The sequence below is a fragment of the Pseudorasbora parva genome, chromosome 19, assembly GCF_024679245.1.
Source record: "Pseudorasbora parva isolate DD20220531a chromosome 19, ASM2467924v1, whole genome shotgun sequence".
Classification (NCBI taxonomy): Eukaryota; Metazoa; Chordata; class Actinopteri; order Cypriniformes; family Gobionidae; genus Pseudorasbora; species Pseudorasbora parva.
The window spans coordinates 6,044,419-6,065,790 of NC_090190.1; the positions used below are offsets into that span (position 1 = coordinate 6,044,419).

General features: G+C 36.2%; 1 protein-coding gene across 1 annotated transcript; it reads right to left on the minus strand.

Moving 5' to 3' along the window:
- Window positions 1–32: 32 nt before the first annotated feature.
- casd1 (CAS1 domain containing 1) lies at window positions 33–15,161 on the minus strand. Its single transcript, XM_067425569.1, has 18 exons — window positions 14,674–15,161; window positions 12,580–12,676; window positions 12,373–12,493; window positions 11,477–11,515; window positions 11,310–11,372; window positions 11,182–11,226; window positions 10,970–11,093; window positions 10,692–10,894; window positions 7,162–7,575; window positions 6,996–7,085; window positions 6,779–6,898; window positions 6,112–6,268; window positions 5,919–5,998; window positions 5,518–5,619; window positions 5,277–5,417; window positions 3,560–3,637; window positions 3,220–3,312; window positions 33–1,832 (listed from the first exon to the last, which is right to left on the minus strand). The coding sequence occupies exons 1-18, from the start codon at window positions 14,972–14,974 to the stop codon at window positions 1,581–1,583; spliced, it is 2,520 nt and encodes an 839-aa protein (XP_067281670.1). The 5' UTR covers window positions 14,975–15,161; the 3' UTR covers window positions 33–1,580.
- Between the last annotated feature and the right edge of the window lie 6,211 nt (window positions 15,162–21,372).

Here is a 21,372-nt window from a genome sequence, read left to right on the forward strand (position 1 = left end):
GAAGATGAAGGCATTTCCAAATTAAATGAATATTTTCACATTTTAGGACAAAATTTATTGTGCACACAAAACAAATTTCCTTTGAGGCCTTTGAGATTTCTTTAAATAAAACTTATAGCAGCAAACTATACAAATAATTTGTTTTCTGAACAAGGTGAAAAATACAAATAAACATATACAGTCAGTTTCATGAATGTGCCAGTTGATGGCATGCTTTACACATTTTGCTTTGCTTAGAAAAAAGAAGAAGCATTTTCACTGATGAAAAACAAATTATTATACTTTGCAGCTGCTTTTAAATTCATATATATTGAACTGCTATGAAAAGAAGAAATAAAAATCTAAGTATCCATAGTAAATACAACTATTCAGCCAAGATGTCAATATTTGTAATTAGAACAAAGTGCCACTATGGAAATGATCAGGCTGAAAACAGCCTCAAACAATACGCCGTTGTCTCATTGGCACATAAGGATCTATTTACAGCATTATCAGTGAACTGAGAATTAAATGTGACTCTTTTTTTACATGTAATATATATATATATATATATATTTAAAATACATTAAGTTAAACATGAACATCAGGCTTCGGTTTCCGCAATTCAAGCAGTTGGAGAGCATATGAAGACGCACATTAAACAATAAATAATGAGGTCACTGATCGTAGACAGGCTCTAACACTAAGCTGAATTCTTATGAACAGAGTAAACCCATGTGGTAAAAAACCCAACAAGTAACTGGCTCAAATGCTTACAGTTTGCAGTGCAATCGAAAGAGGGCGTCGTGTTCTGAGCGTGTCTGATCAGAGCACATGATTTTGTCTTGCTAGTTAAAGTTTGCATTTCACATGAAATGCTGTTCCTCCAGCAAATTAAAACATTCTGATGGAAGCAGAATGTGCTTATGGATTCCCTTAGTAGTGGCAACACCCCATTTTCCATATGAAAAAGAATACATTTCATTGACACAGGCGGAACAAATTCGCTGCCATTGTTTGAGTTCATTATACAACAGCAATAAATGGATTTTTCAGGTTTCAATAATCCAAAGGTTGTTCACCTTAAGGATAAAGCTGCTGGTGTGATAAGAATTGAAATAATTGTTTGTAAAAAAAAAAAAAAAAAACATTTGCTGTTAGTTTTACAAGGAATGTATAACTCCTTCACAATTTGCAGTCATGGACATCATCAATGGGAACAACAATGAAGAGACACTAACACAGACCCCCAGTATAAAATATAAACATAAATTATTAAATACTGTCCATAAAACACACCTCAAAGCTATGAGAGAAAAGCGGACGGAGCACATGTGTGTACTAGACTTATCTGCACACAGTGTGTGATTTGTCTACTGCAAACATCCTGCTTGAGAATCCTTGTTTGATCATCTGATTCGCTGTTGCTCCACAGTCCTTGGCTTCTGTTCCAGCTTGAGCTTTGAATACAGAACAGTGTCGTAAGAATTCAACTCTAGGCAGAAAAAGTTCTAGGCTGGTGGAGTTGATTTGCTTTGTAGACACAGATCCATCAGGATCCTCACTGGACGAGGTGTGCTACCGTCTCACATTGCCCTGAATTACTCCTTTTGGGACAGTATCAGTACCAGCACTAGAAAGACTCCTGCCCCCAGAAGTCTCTTCAGTAGAGGCCCGCTCTCTTTAGGAATGGCCACCTGGGCCAAGTCATTGGTGATCTGGGAGATCTCATGAGCCACACAGACAAAGATGAATGTGCTGATGATAATGTTTAAGGTGGGGTTTCCTGGAATGAGGACTAGGATGCCCTTGGTGTCCGCTGCCAGCCAAATATGATACTGGCATATGAAGAGCTGGTGGGAAAACAAGAAGCATGTTAGAATAGATGCAATTAGTTTGTTCAAATGCCCCAGTTATGCTATTTAAAATGTTCTTTGTTTTGTGGTCTCCTACAATAGGTTTTCATGCATCATTTCATGCAAGGACAACAAAAACAAAACATTTCTTCTCATAACATACATTGCAGCATCAGCTCTTTTCTCACAGTGTCTGAAATTACTTGATAAAGGATTCAGTCTCTCTAAGCCCCTCCTTTCCAAAATCATGCCCTGCCCTCATTGGTCAGATGGCCTACCACTTTACAGCACGTGCCGGACACTAAACACCTATTGCCATATCTGAATTTAAGCTCCGGAGTCTTCCTCAGTGTTTGATACACGTATACGATCAGTAACGATGGCATCGGTTTTACCGTATCAATTATGGCTCGCTGTACTGAACAGGTACGATTCCGGACCGTAAACCCTGATCTGGCTTGTGTTTCCACTGCCAACAGTACACTTATGATAGACGTGGAGTGTCGATTGACATCATTCTCGCACAAAGAAGAAAGCGACACAGTAAACAACAATGGATGACATACAGCAGATCTTGTTCTTGCTTCTCGGCATTTGTGGTTGTTTGTCACAAGAAGACACGCTTTGTTTGAGGCAAGGCTGTCAGGAAAAACACATCCGTAAAGTACGCGCAAGTGACGATTCTCTGTCAACCAATCAACGTTCTGCACTGCACCCGTTAGTACGGACTACTGCGCTAAATACCCCAACAGGAGGATGCCAAAAAGTGGTAAGATGTGGAATTAGGGTACCACTCACAAATTCTGACAATGGAAACGGCAAAAATTGTGTCAATGTTATGTCTGACCGGTGTAATCTTTATGCACACCAAAACATTTTTGGAGGGGGACCAGTAACTGTATAATTTGGACAGACCAATTTTCAATTTTGTTCCCTCAAACCAATAATGTTGCGGTCACATTAGCAAAACTTTGCAGGTAAAAAAAACAAACAGAAAAAACCCCACTGTCTATTGTCAACAGTGTAGCCATGTAGACAGGATTGTCAACATTGTTGAATAACTTGAACACTTGATCTAATCAGATAGTGTGGATTTGTCTATGAAAATAACCAACAACAAAAAAGTATGTCTAAACATTCAAACGGTGGAATAGTTTATTTCCGGCATATTTTAAACATTTATTCACATTAGTACCCGTTGGCCTACTGGACTTCCATTGGATATTACTGTAAATGCATTTCCTGTTTATTTTATACTGAGAGAGGCACAAGTTGGAATTGTCCACCCCAATCAACCGTATCCTAAAAATATCCTCAATATGATGTTGACAATAACCCAAATATTTCTTTAAAAGTTTGTTTGCAGCGAAGGTTGTACTCTCACCTCTAGGGAGATCTTTCCAAACCAAGCAAAGAATGAGCTGTACAAAGAGCGAGCGTAACCGGGAATATTCCGGATCAAAATGAAAGCCAGAATCTGTGGGCAGAAAAAGAGCAGTGATGAAATGTCAGCAGCCTCACAGGCACGACAGAACAAAACAAAAAGCCTTTTGTAAAGGATCCATTATTTTAGGTTATTTCTGTTCGCACAAAAGTCATCTGACTGTGTGAATCAACCGTGATAAAGGTTTGTGTGGTTATGAACAGTCCAAAGATTTTCTTTTTCTTAAAGCTGTGTATGAGAAGAACATTATAAAAGAGTGCATAGTGGGATAGGTACTTGCCTGGACAACAGAAATGTATGGATGCATCTCATTACACTCAGACTTGTTTTTACACCCACTGGCCCAAATGGAGTACGTCTGTGAACAAAAGAATCAAGTGTGTAGAAGTTAGATGACCTTTTAAAGACCCCCTGTAGTGGAAACACTGTTTTTTAAAATGTTGTTCATAGGTCTATGTGGTGTTTTTAATATGCTTTAAGACAAACCATGTGCAAATTCATGTCAACACCATTGCTGAGTATTTTCACCTTATAACTGCAGTAAATTTCTTACATCACAAACTACGTTATAACCAGTCACATCAACGTGTGGGCGGGCTTTAGCATATTATTAACTATGCTGTGAAGCAGTGGAGTCTCAAGAGAAGCCAGGTTATTCCGGTATATTTTTCTGTTGATATAAATTTAGCAATTTAGCGGGTGAATTATGTGTATAATGTTATGTACTATATGCTTTTCTCCTCTGACGTTCTAAGTTGTAAGTCTAAGTTGTTCTAAGCTTTTCTAAGGCAGACTGAGATGGCGAACAGGAACATGGTTTGTGTAACATTAGCAACACATTATTAGCTTTTTCGATAACACAAGCAAAAAGTGAATCATAATACACTTGTGTGTCCAGCGTTGTAAAGTGACACATAAAATGCATAACCATTCTGACACATCAACTTGTAGACATCGACACTGACTCTTCCACTTCTTCTGAATCAGTTTCTGGTTCAAATATACATGCTGAATTAAACCAATATTTTCAGTTTCTATTGTACCGCATTTACCACAATTGAACGAGTGGAGCTTGCGTGATTGAATGGAGGCGGGGCTAATTTGCATAGGGTGTAGTTATGTTCAAGCTATTTTAGGACATAAATAAATATTTGTCCAATATTTTTTTCCATATGTTATTTTTGTGATCAAAGATGAGTTTTGAAGGAACTCTCCACCATAGAAATAGGACTTATTCAACTTCTTTCCTACATTTAGATATGTGGGCAAATGCATTTTTATCTCAGTGCATGCATTGTTTTAGTTTGGCAGGGTCGCCGTTATCTTAGCTTAGCATAATGAATGGAATCCTATGTTGCCAGCTAGCATGTCCCGAGTAAAAGTGATCAAAAAAACAAAAACCACACACCTAATTACTTATTGTGGCCTGCATATTCACAATGAGTACAAATAGCGTTCCAGATTAAGCAATTTTCTAGACAGATATTGATTTGGGACTGTTATGGGGAAGCACTGCTACTTAGGCGCAGAGATATCACGCAACACATTGCGATCACTCAACAGTCGGAGGACGTGAGGATGAGAGCGGTGATATCTCTGGAAGTAGCAGTGCTTCGCCTGTGCTTCCCCATAATATAGTCCCAAGTCAATATCTGCCTAGGAAATCGCCTAGTCTTAATCTGCATCGCTATTTGTACTGGGTGTGAATACGCAGGCCACAAGAAGTAATTAGGTGGGTGTTTTTTTTTTTTTTTTATTATAATTTTTACTCTGGACATGCTAGCTGGCAAAATAGGATTCCATTCATTATGCTAAGCTAGCAGCGACTCTGCCAAACTAAAACAATGCATGCACTGAGACAGAAAAGCATTTGCCCACATATCTAAATGCAGGAGAGAAGGTGAATAAGCCCTATTTCTAAAAACGGTGGAGTGTTCTTTTAAGGGATACAATTATTGAGTACAGCAGGACTTTGAGAGACACAGATTAAGCCTTACTATAAAAGAAACCACAGAGATGAAGAGCAGACAGTTGGAAATCTTGTTGGAGAAGAGAGGCTCTCCTTTGCCTTCAGACAGCAGCTGACATTTCTGAAGCACCAGGTATACGAAGGCAAAGAGCATCCCATTGATCACAGCCTAGCATCCAAAAGAAAGAAGAAAAAAGAATTAGTTGACAATGTACATTTAAGAAATGTTTTACAGTTCTTATTAAATGAAATGAAAGTATTTTACGTACAAATCGATCTAGTTTCCACCTGAACCACCACTCATGGATGTTGCCTTGCAGTTCAAAGAGCTTTGAAAGAGGCCAAACAGAGAAAACGCTCTCAAAGATTTCCTGCAACAAGTGAAAAAGATATAAACGCATTCATTTATTTCGATGGTCCACTTTAGACATTCTACTAACTATAAGAAACTTTGCAACTACATGTCAACTATCAGTCATTAGAGACTTGTTAATATCTGCTAGTATGTCAACTTATTCTCATAAACCTAATAGTCTACTAATACTCTAATGAGAGTTAGTTGACAAGTAGATGCAAAGTTACTTACAGTTGGTAGAATGTCTATATCGGACTATCGAAATATAGCGAATTATATCTAGTCTATCTGTCCTACTGTAAGAGAGAAACTCACTTGTGAGTATGCAAAGAAGCAGATGAAAAGAAGCAAACCCATAAGTTTTAACAAGAGTGCCAGATTCCAGAATGCACTACCTGTATGTAATTGAGGAAAACATGAGGTTAGTATGTTCAAAAAAAATGATGTTATTTTTTTTTTTTTTTGTGTGTACTAAATTAACAAATTCAAACATTGTAATATGACTTACCATTGGCTTGCTTCTGAAGAATCTGTGGCCACAATGCCATTGTGGCATAAATGACTGCAAACCAAAAGGTGACAAGAGGCACAAAATAATAGAACTGATAAGCCCTGTCCATAACCAGACACAGCACCACCACAAGAAAGTTAAGCCTGAAGAGAACCTAAAATACAAAGAGAAAGGTCTCATTATTTATATCATACTGTGCAATCATGCATTAGTATTAGCATGTTCACGGATAAATAAATCTGGTCAAATTTACTTTAAAATAAAACAAATTCCACATTGCACATCAACTATAATCTAGTAAAGACTTTAATAAGTAGTATGTTAATATACTTTACTGGTCAAAATTTTAGATGTCTTTTTTTTGTGCTTCTTAATATTTTTGTAGACAAATTTTATACTTTTTCAGGATTGTTTGATGAAAAGACAGTTTAAAAAATGCAATTTTTAAATAGAAATCTTTTATAACATTACAAATGTTTTACTGCGACTTTTAATCGATTTAATGTCTACTTGCTGAAATAAACATTTCAAACCATTCAAATTAATGGTTTCAGACTAAAAAAAAAAACAGTTTACATTGGCCTTAAAAAAACATTGATGGAGGACTTCCACATGCCACTAGTGGATATAGGAATCAAGATAAGCAAAGTCAGACAACAATTACCTGACACACTCTGTAAAGTCCAAAGTCTCCCTTTAGCCAGAAGAATGAGAAGTGTCCATATCCTGTTTGGAAGAGATACGCAGCTACCAGGACACGGACATGCATGTACACAGGTAAGAACTGAGAAAGCATAAGAAATAAATAAATAAAAAAGGAGATTGAAAGTGCAGTCTACTAATGTAAAGTGATCTAAACTAAACTATTTTTAAAAACGTACAGCGCTAGCTCCAGAAATGTGATATATAAGGATAACCAGCTGCATCCAGCCCTTCCATTCATCCGTTTGCTCCCTGTTCAGGAGTTTTGCCTGGAAAGAAATGAAAATCAGTATGTATTTTCTCTTTTGGACTAGGAAAAAAAAACACTCAATATCCTTGTGTTACCTCTTTGCTGTTCTCATTGTAGAAGATGCCCAGAACAATGATGTAGATTAGAGGGATGAAAAAGGTAGAATGTGTGTAGAATTTCTGTTCCTTCATAAAGATGTCCGCCCTGTCGCACAGGTAGAAGTACAGCATGATAAGGCTCATTTTACAGATGGCCAGTAAAGGTCCCTTTGGGTTGAGCTGACCCCCAACAACAGAGGGCTTCTTCTCTTCTCCACTCTCCACATCAGGAATGGGCCTGCTCTTACGATGTCTACTATAGCCCAGTAGAAGGAAGCAGAAGATGGACACCAGGATGACACAACCAGCTAGCTTCTGAAGGACGCTTAGGGGAGGAGCGCTCTGACAGCAAGATCCATCAATAGGCTTCAGGATATTGTTGCACACGGAGTTCATCAGAACCATGGCACCCTGAGAAGAGGGTAAATAATTCCCAATTATAAATAAGAATAAAATGGAACTGCTAACTTATTTTATTTAGGCACACTGCAAAAAATGTTTTTTTTACTTTGTATTTTTGTCTTATTTCTAGTCCAAATATCTAAAAATCTTAAAACAAGAAGTCTTTACTAGACAAGAATAAAGTAATTGTCTTGTTTTGGGGGAAAAATAATTCAATATTAAGAGTTTTTGCTTAAAATAAGCAAAATGATCTGCCAGTGGGGTAAACAAAATTATTATTTTTTTAAGTGTATTTTGTTTACCCTACTGGCAGATTATTTTGCTTATTTTAAGCAAAAACTCTCTTCATTTTTAGTTAATTTTTCCCAAAACAAGACAATTACTTTTGCTTGTCTAGTAAAGACTTCTTGTTTTAAGATTTTTAAATATTTGGACTAGAAATAAGACAAAAAAAGTAAGAAAAGCATTTTTTTTTTTGTTGCAAATTAAGATACATATATATATATATAACTCTTTTCAAATATTTTCAACATCTCCTGGACTTGAATACTCATTTCCAACCTCCTCTACAGCATCTCTAATTCAACTTTTACAGCTTTAAACAACAATAGCTACAGGACGATTGGCACCACCAACAAGCAGCTGACCCCACTGTCACAATCACCCCTCTGGCCAGTTGTCAAAAAAAAATCTGGCTGAAGAAATTAACGGTATGCATGGGCTTTCTAACCAAGCTCAGCAAGTACCGCACACCAGGATCTTCTCCCTCTCCCACCACACATGCAGGGGTCTCTGACAGCAAGTGTGTCTGACATGTAGCTAACCGTGCTGCTTTTCAGAATATTCCTGTCAATTGCAGTACTTGGTGACGAGATCATAAAAAACAAAAGAGGTTCTTAAATTTGAGTAATCAAATCAGGGTACATCATACAAAGAATCATGTCACAGCACAGTCTCTTACTTCTGCGATTCTGAATCTAAAGTCATTAACAAATAAGTCTTGTAATTAGCCGAATTGTTGAAAATAAGCTGGACATCATCTTCCTGAAAGAAACATGGCTTGACAGTCATAATTTGGTCCTTACACGTAATAAGAAGGGTGTTGGAGTTGCCTGCCTGTTCCCCAATACTTTGTGCTGTCAACATTTGTCTTTGGGGGATTTTTGAAACATTTAAATACCTTGCAGTGCATTTAGATGATTGTAGTTTTCAATCATCCTCCTAGCCTCAACAAATTCTTTCTTGATGATCTTGGAGAACTGCATTCTAAGATTTGAACCGACTTTGAATCATCTTAAACACTGGTGATTTTTGGATGTCATTTCTGATCCATCAAATGCTAATTTCCCAGTTCAATCTGGTGATCTCATGTGGCTCAATTGTCAGTCACACAGATAGTAGATATCTACCCATATCTGCAGACTATTGTGTCTTTTTTTAAGATTTCAGTATGTACCAAAACTGTGAGTGATAAGAGAACTGTCAATAAGCGTTATCTCACTGCTTATTCTGCCGCGACCTTCATGGAGCTCATGTCAGCTCTCCCTCCTCTCACTCTCAATTTTACTCTCTGAATGTATCAACTTTGTTTCTACTTTAAATACAAAGACTGTCTCTGGGACAATTATAGCCCCATGGAGAAATAGTGCATCCATAATAAAATTAAGAAGAGACTTACCATGATCTCTATAAAACTTATCTGAAAATGCAATGAGGTATGCAAGAAAAGGCTATGTTTTTTTTTTTATTTAGATGTTCTATATTCTTGTTCACTACTATCAATAGGCTACTTAACCCCCCAAATATCTGACAAATGCAATGAGTTTGCAGAATTTTTTAACAAAATTACTTCCATCAGACAAAACATTGCCAGCACTTGCCCTACTTGTAAGTTCTTCACCTCCCCCGCTAGTCCTTGGAAATGTAATCTGAACAAGTCAATAAAATTCTGACCAACTGGGGAAAAAAGCATTAAAATAAATCACGCTACCCACGGTGATTAAATCAAACGATCACTTAGCTCATATCACATCAAACGGTGCAAATTATTATTATGTTATACCATGTTCTCAAATGATAAAAACATCAGCATTGTGTGACTACATGTATTTAGTGTGTATTAGCGTTACCTGTAGATTTAAATTTCTGTACAGTTCTTTGCTTTTGACTACAGGTGAATTGTCATTTGGACTTTTCTGGATTACAATCCACCATCAAAATGATAAGTTTAATAATTTCAGTTTATGTGAGAAAAGGCTATAAATGATCCGCCACCTGCCGTGTCCTCACATGCGATATAGCCTACTAGACAGACTCCTTTTTTATATATACAGACGTAATGACGCAAAGACGAATGGAAACCCACCAGTACAATTAGAACACATTTCTACAAGTTTACCTTTGTGAATCGGGCTACGGTAAGGAGATGAACACTGGCTGGTTATGCACTTGCTCAAAAATGTATTTTGGTAATTTTTAACCACAAAAAAACAGAATACTATTGATACACTGCGTAACTACCTACACCTCCAGGCTTTACATCATTTGTTCTTTCTCAAGGCTCAATTTTTGATCCTCTATTATTTATCCTATACATGCTTCCTTTTGCTGATGTAATTAACCACTACAATATTTCTCTCTTTCACTTGCACCAGATGCCCACAATTTAATTTCCACACTACTAGACTGCATAGAACATTGTGGATGTCACAGAAGTTTCTACGGCTAAACATACTGAGCTACTTGAATAAAGTAATGACACACAGAGAACATCTATTGCTCCACATCTTGACTCTCTATCTCTAAAAACCACAATTATGCCAAGAACTCAGGAATCTTGTTTGACAGTGGCCTCAGGTGCTTTTTTTTTTCTTCTTTTTTTTTTACATATCAGCACTGTTACTAAATCAGTATATTATCACCTTAGAAACATCTCCAAAGTACATTACATTCTCTCCCTCAAAGAGATCAAAGATTTAAGGGAAACAAATATTGACTACAGGGGGACTTTAACACATTTTAAACCTTTTAGAAATTGCATCATTGTAAGAATTTGAATCCCTGTTGTGGAACAAAGGAAAGGTTTACAGGTCTGAAAAACCCCTGAGAATTAACTGTAGACTTACAATATCTCTTGTGCTCTCAGGAAGGTGCAGGCCATCCACCGACTGGGAAATGGTCTCCATAGCAGCTTTCCGAGAGGCCTCTAAGAACTTGACCTTCTTTTTGCTGGTATTTAGAGTACTAACTGCCGCCTCGTTGTACAGATTTATCTGGTCATTTGTGATCATCTTTCGGCTGTCACTTAGCACATCCTCATAAACAGGATCTAAATAAAAAGGCAGAATAAAAACATAAGACAGGAACATGATGGTGGTTTGTGCATCTGAATATCGAAACTTACCTTGCAGAACCCAATAGACTTCACTGTGCTCAGCTAGTTTTTCCAGTGTGTCTGATATAGCCGTGAGGTTTGCTTTGTACTGAAAGAGTGCTTCACTCTTGCCGTTGTGCAACTTAATGGACCACTGTTAAAAAAACCCCACAAACATCGGTCATTAGAATGATTTTCAACAATAGCAACCGAAGCCATCATGACTGTGAACAGGAACTCACGGTAGCAGCACCGATGATGATGACATGTGGTTTGGAAGCAGAACCCTATCATTATCAAGAGAAGATTCTTAAGCCTGTGATTTAAAAAAACACCTATTTTGCATCCAGTACAATTTAATAGTCTTTACCTCTGTCCATAACATCAACTGCTCCTTTAAGGAATTGTTCACTTCTGCGTACCATAGGAAGTCCTAAAAGATAAACATATAATATTTAACAATCAATAACTATGATCTTCAAGTCTCGAATATAAAATGAAACTTTCTGCTTCACCGGACACAATTAAAATACTTACCACGGTAGAATCACCATCCACAAAAGGGATGTTTTCATGCTGGTGAAACAATTGAAAAAAAAAAAACAGGAAAATATATAAATGTACTCATAATAAGTGACATATTTATTACCGTTATTGCAGTTATTCTATTGCATATTTATAATACAGAATTAGCATTACATTTATTATATATATATATATATATATATATATATATATATATATATATATATATATATATATATATATATATATATATATATTTATAAATAGCATTATTCTTTTTGAAAATAAATATTAAAACATTTTACAAATTATTATTTTTATGTTTTAAAAACTACAACTTTCAATAAAAAAAATAAGAATGGTTCATTTTGATTTCATTGTGATTCTAAATCATGTCAAATGTCATGACTAGTCAAATCAGTGGCATAAAAAGTTATTTTATCTTACATCGAGTTTGGGATAAATTAGCAACCCCATAATCATACACTTTCACTTTTAATAAATGAATCATGTCTTACAAAAGTCTTGACATTTTAATCAGCAATAAAAGCAGTAATTATAAAAATCATTTCTAATTAAAATATTAATTTATCAATAGATGGTTCAAATTAAAACAAATATTTGAAAAGGTCTATAAAAAAAAAGGTAAAAAATGTATTGCATGCGGGTTAACGTCTGTTAGCAACTGCTTTTGACTGAGGCATATTTTGAAATCCCAGAGGTAATCTTGTGGTAAAGATGAACAATTACACCCTTTCCTTTTTATTTAAACACAGCCCTTTACTGGCACAAGTATTAAACTCACAATTGCTTGGCGGCCATCCAACAAAACACTACTTGGGAGTTTCACTCTGGTTTGAAATGCATTATAACCAAAAGAAGGCTTTCTGAAATAAATAGCAACAAACCTTGTTCCCAACTTCTTTCACCTCAGGATTCATCATTTTGATGAAAGAATAGAAGAGCTGACGTATTCTAGAGTCACCTACAAAAGCTATTCTCTTCTCTCTGAGGCAAAACTTTGCTTCACTGAAAGACAAAAAAAAAAAAAATTCCAGCCCACATATATACGCCATACATAATTTACGTACATTAATATTGACAACATGACTTACTTGCTTTTGTACTTGTGTAACATACAGCCATAGGGCTGCCATACATTGTCCCCTAAAAAACGTCCACTGGATAAAAGCCAGTCACATGTGTCGCCGCCTGAAAGAAAGACACATAATTACAGGGAATTAACCCAAACATTTTTTTTTTTTTAAAGAAATGAATTATGTTATTCAGCTATTCATCAAGGTTCGAAAGACAACAAGTGTCATGGAAATAGTAATAAAAACATTTAATTAACTAATAACTAATTGTACGATAAAGATAGACATTAATAAATGTGTTTACAAATGCATTATTTAATCTATAAATAAATAGACTAAATTGCAAAAGGTAATTCAATTTAATGGGCAATAAAAGCAGCAATTATAAAAAGAGTTTATAAAATTAAATAAATAAATATTTTTATACACAAAATAAAATTCACTTTTATATGGTGGTTGCATATAAATGTGTCTTTGCTGTGTGTGGACAACCATCATACAATGATAAATTTATGGACACCTTTTTTTTTTATCCCCAAAAAGCCTAAACACTAAATAATTAGCCAGTTTTACACTGTACCAAGCATTAGTCATTTAGCTTCTAATTTTAGGCTGTCAGTTTAGCATTTACGTGACATTTTGGACTGGTGAAAAGGTAAAACAAAGCAAAATTAGCCATGGTGGGATGGATGTAACAAGCTCACTAATTGCAATCACCTGGCTAGTCATGTAGAGGAGATGGTGATAGAGAAATGGATTACAATTGCCCTTTTAATTGCCTGACTAAAACCTATTAAAACCTAATAAATCCACTATTTATTCACAAACACATTAACGTAATGTAAATAATGCTGTACTTATTGAGTGGTCGTTTTTGTTTTGTAAATACTTTTTAATTTGAACCATTTATTGATGAAATAATATTTTATCTATAAATTATATTTTTAATAATTACTGCTTTTAGTCAAATAATGAATTACTACTTAAGTTATACTATTTATTTATATTAACCAACTTGTAAACAAAAGTAGTAATGCCCGTTTTATAACCAGCATATTAGACTGATTTCTAAAGGATGATCTGAAGACAGTGGGGAAAAACACATTTTAAAAATAAGACCTTTTCACTTTCAGTCTTTCATTCCTCCATGTGCTTCTCATGCAGCTTCTATGCCAGCATGGTAGAGAATATATTTTTCACATCACTTTTCTTTTCTTTCTTTTTTTAATTACCTCAGGGGCAATGAAAAATTCAATAAACTATTTGAACCACTGGTTTAACTGGTCCAAAGGGGTAAAACTTGTTTGCTTTCATTCCTTTATTATAGATGCCAGACTGCATTCATTTATTGCATATTTCAGAATATTTGAAACACACAGTAAAGTAAATTATGTAACCCATACATTTTTTAGAAGAGCTCATCTGACTATGTTTAACCAAATATCCACTGCACAATCCTTAGACAACATAATACTAGCCATTGGACATGTCTAAATATTAAAATGGAACCAATAACAATGCTATGCTTCAATATAAAACAAAGCATGTCAGGACTAGATTCATGATCAACCATGGATTAGTGTACCTCCACCTATAGGCTTCACTCAAATTACTGAAACAGATTTGAAGTTGAGAATACTACAAGCATGGCACTTGATTTCAAAATGTAGTTAACTACTTATGTATTTAGGGGAATTAGACACGCATATAATTGTGTAACCGGGAATACTGGACTAAATTGTTTGGTGTAGCATTGTATAAAAAAATAAATTAAAAAAAGGTTGGTGTAGCGGCTATTTGGCGCTATGCGTCAAAAAAACTGGAAATGCAACGATGCTGACAGACATGCTGGGCGACAGCCCTGATTAGAGCGTCTATTATTGATTAGCTAAAGTCTTTGACATATTAAATGTGCCCAGTAATAAACGTGCACACAATTAGACCTCAGTTTTAACAAAGCAGTTACTGAGTTTGCACGAGCAAAGCTATAGCTGTTATCCAGCAGTGACATACACGCGCACACGCTGACTGAAAACATTGAGTGACAGCTTTAGCATTGACGCTAACACAAACACGCAGCTCTTTCTCACACAACGCTACACAAACACTTACCTCCATAATGTCGAGAAACCGAGTGAAACACAGTAAGAAGGAACACGGCGGCGACAGACAGCAACTTGGCATTTTTTATGCTGAAATACTGATTTATTTCCCGTTTGCCTAGGCTATAGGCCAGGACCGCCATCTTGGCTCCTCCATGACAACAGGCAGACAGACGAGCTGCGGCGAAGCTGACGAAGGCAGAGCCGAGCGGCGCGTGCCCGCTTCCCGCCTGTGCCTCTACCTCAGCTTCTGCTGTCGCGAGCAGCGCAGGCTGGTTTGAGTCCGATACTGCAGTTGCATCAACTTTCATATCCACATCTCAGGTTTCGCTTTCTTATGATTACTTCCAACTATTACCGGATTTACGTTAGTTTCCTTTAGTTCCTCCTTTAGTTTCTTTATTAACGTAACTTTTCACTGTCCTGCTTAACTTGTTAAGAACACAAATCTAGTTAGACTTTGAACCCTTTCCCTCTATATCCTGAACCGCTAAATGGGCGGTTAACAACATCGCATATAATTGTTTTGATCAAGACAAACAGCTGTGTAAATGCTATATTGACTGGTCCCTCTCTTTTCTTATCTGCAGGAGGAGGTTCTTTCTTGAGCTCGCTTGGTATGTTACACATCAAGACAAGTTGTTCGGTTGGGACTAAATATTGTGTTATCAGGGTTCCCGCGGGGTCTTAAAAGCCTTAAAAGACTTGGATTTAACTTGAATAAATCTGTAGGAACCCTGGTTATGTAAATCGTGCACAGTGTATAGTTCCTAAGGGTGTAAACCGGGTATAAAACAACATTTCAAGATGATCTAACAACCACCATCCTAGGTTAACTTCTTTTTTCATATTGATACTAACCAACCAGCTGAGCTGACATAGTTTTTATGGTTCCATTACTAGGCTATTAAATAACATACAGAATAGTCAAAAACTGTTAGAACCATAGACAAGAACCAGGTAAACCTCAATTAATTAAGTTATATAAATTATGCTCCCACCTAGGGCTGGGCGATATGGCCTAAAAAAATTATCACGATATAATTTAGCATATCAGTCGATATCGATAAATATCACGATAAATGTAAAATGTTTATTTCTTTAAAGTTTAAAGGCATATTTTTGCTCCTGAGTGAAATATGTAGAAAACAGACAGTTAGCTGTAGTTTTAAACTATCCTTTATTGTCAAAACATGACAAACACTTCCCAAACAAGCGAACAATTTATTTAAACTGAGGTAGATTTATTTATTAAAATCTTAACTGTGGCCAGCATTTTTTTACAGGGCTTACAATTAAGCATGTTCATGTGCTTGTCCTTCGAACAAGTACATCGTTCAAGCTTGTCCAAGTAAAAAATTAGCTTGTCTGGAAAAGTGTGTGTGTTTGTGTGTTGTAAATATAATTTATTCTGAAGCAATATTCTCACCAGTGTTCACTCAGCTTTGACATATTTAAATCTGCATCATTTGAAATTTGTGATATTTTCACCTTTTATAAAGGGCATTTTCCCTTAATCTTATTAAATATAGGCTAAGCTTCATGTTTCATTTTATATTTGTAATTTTGATCAATACATTTAAATTAAAATAAAACACTATAAGGGCTGTTACCAATCAAATTAAATAATTTACACTGAAAAATTACAACAGCATTAAATAATGTTTTGAGATTTGTAGTTTTGAATAGACAAATAAGACATGTTGGAAAGTATGTTTAAAGATCAAATTAAACCACCAGTAGGTGGCAGCAGGTGGCCGTCTTAATGAGCGAGTCATTGAGTCGTTCATTCAAACGATTCATTCAAACAATGAATCGTTCATTTACCCACGTTGCTGTGAGACGCGTTGCGGTTCTGCTGTGAACGATTTTCGCAGCTTAAATGGAACAAAAACGCTCGATATTGCATCATATATATTTAATTGTGTAAGTAAAACACTAAAAACGCAAACGGTCAAAAAAAAAGCGTTTTAAGAAACATTTTGAGGCCCTTTCTCTTGCCTCACAGTTAGTGATGGCCAAATGAGGCTTCCTGAACCACTGAGGCTTTCCAGCCCATTGGTTCACCAAAAGGTTCATTTACCTGAAGCCTCATGAAACAGTGTGCTCCCTAGTGACACCTGCTGTCCAAAGCAATGCATCGCACACAAATCTACTCATCCTGAACAACCAAACTGTGGGCACACCCTTTTTCTATTGCCTGTGTATTAATAAAGTATTTTACTCTGCCTGTATTAACCTATGTACACACAACTCACACAAACACACAACTTTGTGTTCAACTATTCAGTAGTTCTTTGGGTTAGTGATGAGATTAATCTTTCCCTAATACAGTCTAGTCCTATAATAGTATTAATAATAATAATAATAATAATAATAATAATAATAGCAATAATATATATAATAATAACACTAGGCCTACTACTAAAATATGAGGCGCCGTACAAGCCATAATTCATTCTGGTACTCTCACACACATGCATTCTCATTTCACATACATACATATATATATATATATATATATATATATATATATATATATATATATATATATATATATATATATATATATATATATATATATATATATTTTTTTTTTTAATTTTATAAATATATATTTATATATATACTCATATATATATATATATATATATATATATATATATATATATATATATATATATATATATATATATATAGTCTGCTCTCACACACATTCAATATAGGCTATATATATATATATATATATATATATATATATATATATTATAATTACGTAGTAGGTATTACAACTAGGCTAATTTACTCTAATAATCTACTAAACTAAGTATAATGTAATATAATATATAATACAGCTATGATATATAATGATATCGCTACTACATACAACCAACACCTCAACACCAATGCAAATGCCTACTGCAAACCCCACAAGAGCCGCGAGGTTTCGAACCACTTTTATCCGAAAGCGATCCTCAGAATGAAGCAATGACGTAATCAACAGAAAACGAGGCCTCGTTTGTCATAGTCACGTGATTTTCACGGAAACGATACAAGCCTCGAATCGGGGCTTCATCTGGAACGCCCCTTTTTGCTCGACACAAGCTCCGGAGCCTCGCTTCAGATGTCCCATCACTACTCACAGTGGATTGGTCCACCGTGCATCTCACCGACACACACACACAAACACACCTCACCGACAGTGGGCTGGTCGGAGAGAGAAAAGTTCAGTATTTGTGGATCTCCAGTAAGGGCTGTCTAGTCTATTTTATTAATTTTAAACACCAGATGACATTATTTCTCTTTTGATACAGGCGATGCGGAGTCATTAATACATCACCAAAGACAAACAATTATGATAGCAATGTACAAGTCCGATGTTTTAGTGATTATAGTTTGGTAACGTTAGCCTGTTGTAAATAAGTCACCCACTACAGCTAACAAGGTAATAAGCCTGTGTGTGAATGTAGTTAATGTAGATTCACCGCTGTGTTGGGCTGCATGTTATATGGAAGGACTTTGAAGAAACACGATAATTTAATAATTAAATTCCGTGTGGTGAACGTGAACCTATGATAAGCAGTCCACGCACGTCGCTCTGTTTTATGTCGGATGCGATCGCTAAAATATCTCCAAACCACTGAAGTTGAGCGAACTAACTTGTCAACGATATCTGTGTCCCCCGAGCTGGCCGTGAGCGCTGCATTTTCTTCACTATTGCTCATTTTTATCGCTCCACTTATCTCCGATCCTCCAAGCCTGTCAGCCACAGACTGTAAACATTACCGCGTGCAGCAGCCAGAAGCCCGGTCTGCAATACGCATGCGCAGCATTACGCATAGCGCGTAAGCATTATATCGAGAATTTATCGACCTGTTGTTATCGTTTTATCGAGGAAAATTATATCGTGATAATTATCGTTATCGTTTTATCGCCCAGCCCTACTCCCACCCAGTAAAATCCAATAATTAGCCAAGACAGAAGCACTGAAGAAGCCAATTCGATTTTAGCTGTATTCTACAACTAGCCCTGCCCATGTCATAAAATCTGGACTGTATTCAAAATGGCCTTAATTCCCTCCCGTCCTGGGGCCTATTGCACAAAACTAGGATAAGAGATTAAGCCGGGATATCTTGGTGATCTCGTCATCTGTATGTAAAATTTAGTACAGCGCTGTCGTGTAAACGCACCCTGAAGGCACACTCACAACAAAAATGATAACGATAATGAAAGATACCGTTATATTAGCGGATAATTTGAGCCAGGATCACCAAGATATCCCGGCTTAATCCCTTATCCTAGTTTTGTGCAATAGGCCCCTGGGCTACGTTACCCAAAAGCATCGTAAGCCTAAGTTGATCATAGATATCATTGGTGGCTATTGCCCTACGATGCTTTTGGGAAATGCAGCCCTTATCATTACCTCCCTCATTCCCTCCCTCATTCCATGAAGGAGAGTAATCCCTAAACATAATTAGGCCAAGCTCCACCCATTAGTTCCATAGAGGTGGTGCTGGACTAGGTAACGCTCCACTCCATTACATCCAGAGAGGTGGAGCTGGTCATCATTTGGGTCTGCAGCAAGCCCTACTTGGAAAAAACACTGAGCCCCAGAAGTGCTGGGGTGGACGCCGTCTTCTGGCGAGATGAGGGAATCCATACACCAGGCCTGTCCCAGTACACACACTTGAGGTTTTTGCATTTGTCTACTTACATGATGTATGTTTTGTTTTTTCCAAATATTCAAGTGGGTGTGAAGACCGCAAGTGTGTTGAACTTTAGATTACTCGATGGGACATACTTATAGTGTTATAGTATAGTGTAAAAAAGCAATTCAAGTTTAAATAACTTAAACAATTCTAGATGTCTGTTCAATAGTTTCTGTGTTCTGTAACAGGAATTATAAATATAATTGTAAATGTTTTACGAAAAACATACTCAACTCTGCACCAATAAAACATGCAACTCTTTGTGGTTTAATATGAAATTAATTGTGAATTCATGTTGATTGTTACACTTTTTCCCAGTCATTGTAATGACAAATCGTGTCTCAAATCAACCTGAATTCACCCTGTCCTTCCAGACAAGGCTTAAACTAAGTCCCTAAAATGCATGTTTTAGCTATTTTAACTTAAAGCATCCTGGACTGACATATCTTAAATTATGTAAGTGTTATTGTTTTGTCTCAAGATGCATTGCACACCCTGTTTTTTTCTAAGGCACGTTTATAAATGCTACTTAACTGCCCTATTTGAACCAAGGCTTAATCCTGGCTTAGTCTAAGCCCTGTCTTTAAAAGCATGCCTTATAGAGATAGTTCACCCAAAAGTGAAAATTAGTCCATGATTTACTCAACCTCAAGTCATCCTAGGTGTAAATGACATTCTTTCAGACGGATACAGAGTTATATTAAAAACATTCCTGGCTCTTCCAAGCTTTACTGGCAGTGAAAGGCTATGGCTAAGTCCATTAAAGTGCATCTATCCATTATATAACTGCTCCACACGGCTCCGGGGGTTAATAAAGGCCTTCTGGAGTGAAGTGATGCATCTGTGTAAGAACAATATCCATATTTAAAACTTTACAAACTAATCTCTGTCATTCCATTGCATAAACTGTCATGTGCGAGTTCACGAGAGACGCTCCAGCGTATATGACGAAAGGTCAAAACAGAAACAGACATTCACTGCTATTATAAAGCTTGGAATATCCTGGACATTTTTATTATAACTCCAGTTGTATTCGTCTGAAAGAAGAATGTCATATACATTTATGATGGATTGAGGGGGGAGTAAATCATGGGCTAATTTTCATTTTTGGGTGAACTATACAACACAATACACTACAATATTTAAAAAAAAAAAGCATATTTAAAAACAGCCAAGGCTGAAAAAGTGCTGTACATAAAAGAATCAAAATAAAAGATAGAAAATAAAATAAAATACATTTCTGGTGTGCATCTTGAGACAAATCAATGTCACTGTTTTAAGATGTCGGTGCAAGTTGCTTTCGGTTAAGACAGCACAAACATGCATTTTAGTCAGGACTAGGCTTTGAAACCAGGCCTATATGTAATATCTAATTAATTTAACTTACACTGGACTGTTTTTCTAAGCGTGTGAGTTTCTGAACATGATGAATGATGGGATATTCTTAGCCTCAAATACCACTCCAAAGCAGTATAAGAGATTTAAATGTGAATTTAGTGTGCGTAAGACCTGAGAGACAGTCTTACTTCCTCTTACGCGGTAATGTCCACAATGGTTTTGGACACCACTACAAATGGCTGTCCCCTCAAAAAGGGCACTAGATAAGGAGCGGTCTCGGACGCAACCCTTATCTTTAGCAGGGGAGTCTGGGACTGGCTTGCACAGAGCTAATTTCTAGGTCTAAAGTGGGTGCTTTCAAAAAGTAGCTACATCTGAATGTTTTCCCTCTTGAACCTCAACTGACTGTATAAAGATGTTAAATAGCCAAATCCTGTCTGTTAAAATGTCTGTTTTCAAATTCCAAACTAGCCCTGAAATAATTGAGAGAGAGACATTTAAAAAGGAAAAAAGATATATGAAAAGAATGTGGATAAGCCTAGACTAAATATCTAAAACAAACCTGTTCTGTCTGGGATTGACAGGAATGCTATTTGCTGCACAAACAAAGTGTGGCCTTCAATGCTGTCTTTTCTATGTGAAAGTCTCCATTTTCTATTAAT

Coding starts and splice junctions, on each gene's coding strand:
- casd1 (XM_067425569.1), bottom strand. CDS start 14,974: ATGAAAGTTGATGCAACTGCAGTATCGGACTCAAACCAGCCTGCGCTG. Junction 12,677..14,673: donor GGTTTCTCGACATTATGGAG/GTAAGTGTTTGT, acceptor TCTTTCTTTCAG/GCGGCGACACATGTGACTGG. Junction 5,620..5,918: donor GCTTCTTTGCATACTCACAA/GTGAGTTTCTCT, acceptor CACTTGTTGCAG/GAAATCTTTGAGAGCGTTTT.